The 3,853-nt window shown below is 33.1% G+C and overlaps 1 protein-coding gene across 1 annotated transcript; it reads left to right on the top strand.

Annotated features, from left to right (window-relative positions):
- The first annotated feature begins 276 nt into the window (after positions 1-276).
- Positions 277-2,694, top strand: LOC126768302 (larval cuticle protein LCP-30-like). The gene is made up of 5 exons (XM_050486315.1): positions 277-406; positions 546-592; positions 883-1,113; positions 1,472-1,642; positions 2,212-2,694. The coding sequence occupies exons 1-5, from the start codon at positions 392-394 to the stop codon at positions 2,606-2,608; spliced, it is 861 nt and encodes a 286-aa protein (XP_050342272.1). The 5' UTR covers positions 277-391; the 3' UTR covers positions 2,609-2,694.
- Positions 2,695-3,853: the final 1,159 nt, after the last annotated feature.

Raw genomic sequence — 3,853 nt, 5'->3', positions numbered from 1 at the left:
CCTTGCCAACGCAACGAAATTAATGCCTTTCATGAAAAAAAAACAAAACAATTCTATATTATTTATTAATAACAATACTACATGTTTACTAAATAAAAGAGAGAATACAAATAACTACTAAATTTCTTAGAATTAAAAATATATTATATTTTGGAAAATGTATTGTTACTTTAACAGTTTCGCACCTTAAACGAATAAAAATAAATAATTAATCAATAGAATAAAGTTTGAGAAACATTGCTAATGAATAACTAATATCGAACACATTATAAATGAGACGAACTGGCTAGGAGAATCATATTATAAAATTAGATGAAAAAAAGGTATATAAAGGCATAGATCTTAGAAGCGACAACATTCAAGTTCATAAGCCGTGAAGATAATAACAGCAATGCGTGTTCTTTTGGTGCGTAGAACTTATTACATTTTTAATTACCTAATATTTAATAATATTTTTGCAGGATAAAATTATTAATAAAAAATCTTATTCGATAATTTATAATTGTATTGTACGATTAGCTTAATTTTTTACTTTTCATTTACAGGTACTTTCCTTGGCGCTGGTCGCTGCTTACGCAGCTGAAACCTTCAGGTGGGTTACGACAATAGTTTTTAATTGGGTGGTTGGTTATATAGTTTTGATTGGTTTTAAAAAAATACATCAAGTAATGAATATTAACAGCAATTGTTAAAACCTTTATTTTTTATAGTGTTATTTTTATTTGTTTTAAGATATATAAATATAATATAAATAATTGCAAGACACCCACCCACACAAGCTTTCATGAAGTACATACATAAGTAATCGAATTAAATTTATATTATATTATATATGGATCACAAATATGGTTTAATAATAATTTGGGTAATATTATTTTGCAGCCCTAGCACGACTCCCTACCCAGTGACTCGTGCTTCAGCTACCGCATCAGTGAGCACCTACAACCCCTCCCGATACTATACCGGCAGAGTCACAAACGCACCCACATACAACAACCCCGGTCGCTACGAAGCTGGTCGTTACGACCCCGGCCGCTACGACCCTGGCCGTTACAACCCTGGCAAATACGACAGTTCAGGCCGTTACATCCCTGACAACTCTGGTGCCTACAAGTAAGATAATCTTTTGATTTTCAATTTAGTACGACTTTTGTACTCATGAAAGTTGAAAAGGGAACAGAGCTAGTAGGTTATAAAAAAATAAAAATTATGAACTTTGATACACCAAACGCTTAACATGTAAATAGCATTGAATAAATTGACGCATCTATTTACTACTTAACCACTCCTTGCATATTAATTTCATGTGACATAATATTATCTTTCATTTATATATTTAATAAAACAATAAAATAAACTACTGGACAATTTAATTGATAAGAATGACAGAGGATAACATTGTAGTAGCTTTTATGTTTTTTCATTTATATACGACATAAGTATTCAATATAAAGTAAATTTGTTTTTTCAGCGGAGACCGTGGTGACCGTGGTGGTGCTGGTGGCTTCTACTCCGGCTCATCTGACAAGGGAGGTCCCGGCGGTCCCGGTGGTTTCTACAGCGGCTCCTCTGACAAGGGAGGTCCCGGTGGCGCTTACGTCGGAAACAACGACGATGCAGGCAAAGGCGGAAATGCTGGAGGGTAATATTTCTTTTAAATTAAAAAAAAAATTATTTATTTATATATAAAAATATTTAAAAGTGTGGTAACTCTTTTAGTATTTATTTTAAAATAAATGTAATTTAAGTCACTTGTAAGGTCCTGTGATATTACTAATACTCCTATTTAGAAATTGACAATAAATTTATTTTCAAATCATTAATAAAGGAATAAATAATAAAAGTGTGTAAGAGTATTTAAAAATAATTATTATACTTTAATATTTTTACAAGATTAAGTAAAACCTGTTATTTGGAAGTTTTATTCCTCTCGTAAATAACGACACAACACATAGTCCAAAATTATATAAATAGCTAATAAACAATCAGAAGCAGTTTTAATTAAAAATATAGAACGTTTTTCACTTAACAAGTTTTTACATTACAAGTTATAGAAAAGTTTTTTATTATGTAATTAGCATAGGTGAAAACGTACTTTATAACATACGATTATTGCTTTTTATAACAAAGTAGTATGTAAGAAAATTAATTTTCAATGCCTTTCATTTGATGACACTAATTAAAAAAAAAATAAGTTTATTTTACTTTCAGAATTGCTCCCGTCGTTGTTGAAGAAGAGAAGAAGACCCCAGAGGTCGTCGTCATCTCATCCACCGCAACTGTTTCCAACACCCCCGTTTACACGACCTACGTCAAGCCCACACCAGCTTACGTGCAAGTCCCAGTCAACACTGGAAACTACGATTACAAATACGGAATCATCCGTCAAGAAGGCGATGTTCTTCCCGATGGTTACCACTACCTGTACGAGACTGAAAACAAGATCCTCGCTGAGGAAGCTGGCCAAATTGAAAAGGTTGACAATGAAAGCGAAGGTATGAGGACTAAGGGTTTCTTCGAGTACGTCGGACCTGACGGTGTCACTTACAGAGTTGACTACACTGCTGACGAGAGAGGTTTCTTGCCCAGCGGCGCTCATTTGCCTTAAGATATCTAGTCTATAGTATTTACAAATGTTACAGCTACTCCGTGGTTGATATTTTCAGATTGAAAATATAAAATTAGTACAAATAACCTGGTTACATTTTATTTCTATATTAATTCCTTATTAGAAATAATATAAATGTGTGTATATGTAAAATTTTATAGAACTTTATACATATCAGATAAGCTATCGTGTTCTATAAGATTCCGATGTAATCTGAAAATATGAAGCCAAAACGCGTTTGGAAGTTTTGTGTTATTGCAATATATCTGTATCAGGCGCATTTTATTTAATTTGTATCATGTTTATGTTTATAATTCGCCTCTAATTAGGTTTTGGGATAAAAAATCGCGTTACTTGCAATTTCAATAAGTATATACTGTCTAAGTCACTGTAGTGTAATTGTGTGTGTAGAGTGGTAAAATACTTATAAATTCACCAAATGCTACAAATTATGTTCTTAACAGAAGGGAATGCCTTTGCCCAGATTAGGTAGGATTCTCCTGCTCCGAGTGCGCCGGAATACCCACTTGTAAATCAGAGATACACACTCTCACTATGGGATCGCTTACGCATGGTGGTGGCACGGTAAGCCACCCTGACGGTTGGCTTGATTTGTGTTTATAATTCATCTCATACTTGACGGAGAAGTAAATCATGGCGAGAAAACCTGTGTCTAATATTACTGAAATTCTACCACATGTGTATTCCACCAACCCTCATTGGAGTATGGTTAAACATGACAATTATTGTCTTGCTTAAAAGCTTATGGTTAAGACTTAAAAGTTAGTATATGTTATGCTTTGATTTTTTTATTAACAAAAATATGGTAAAATTGATAATAGAGTAACAGCCTGGTTATGCCCTACTGCTTGGCTAAGGCCTCTTTTACCCTTGACGAGAAGTTTTTAAACTTATTCCACCACCCTATTCGAATGGAGGTTGGTGGATACAAATTTGGCAGATATACATTCGAAGCAAGTTTGATTCTCACGATGTTTTCATTCACCAACAAACTCGAGATGAATTATACACAAAAATTAAGCATATAAAAGTTCAGTGCTTGTCTGGGTTCAAACCCGCAATCTTCGCTTAAGACTCACTTTTTCTAACCACTGAGCCATCTCGGCTTGGAACTGATATGATTCTTACATGTATACTATAATTACATTTTCTCATTCATTACCTAATTCTTTTTTTTATTGAATTTTCATATCACAATAATCTCTCTATTTGAGATTTTATTAT

The sequence above is a fragment of the Nymphalis io genome, chromosome 5 (assembly GCF_905147045.1).
Source record: "Nymphalis io chromosome 5, ilAglIoxx1.1, whole genome shotgun sequence".
NCBI lineage: Eukaryota > Metazoa > Arthropoda > Insecta > Lepidoptera > Nymphalidae > Nymphalis > Nymphalis io.
Note: the sequence above shows the minus strand (reverse complement) of the source record. Positions and strands in the feature narration are given on the sequence as shown.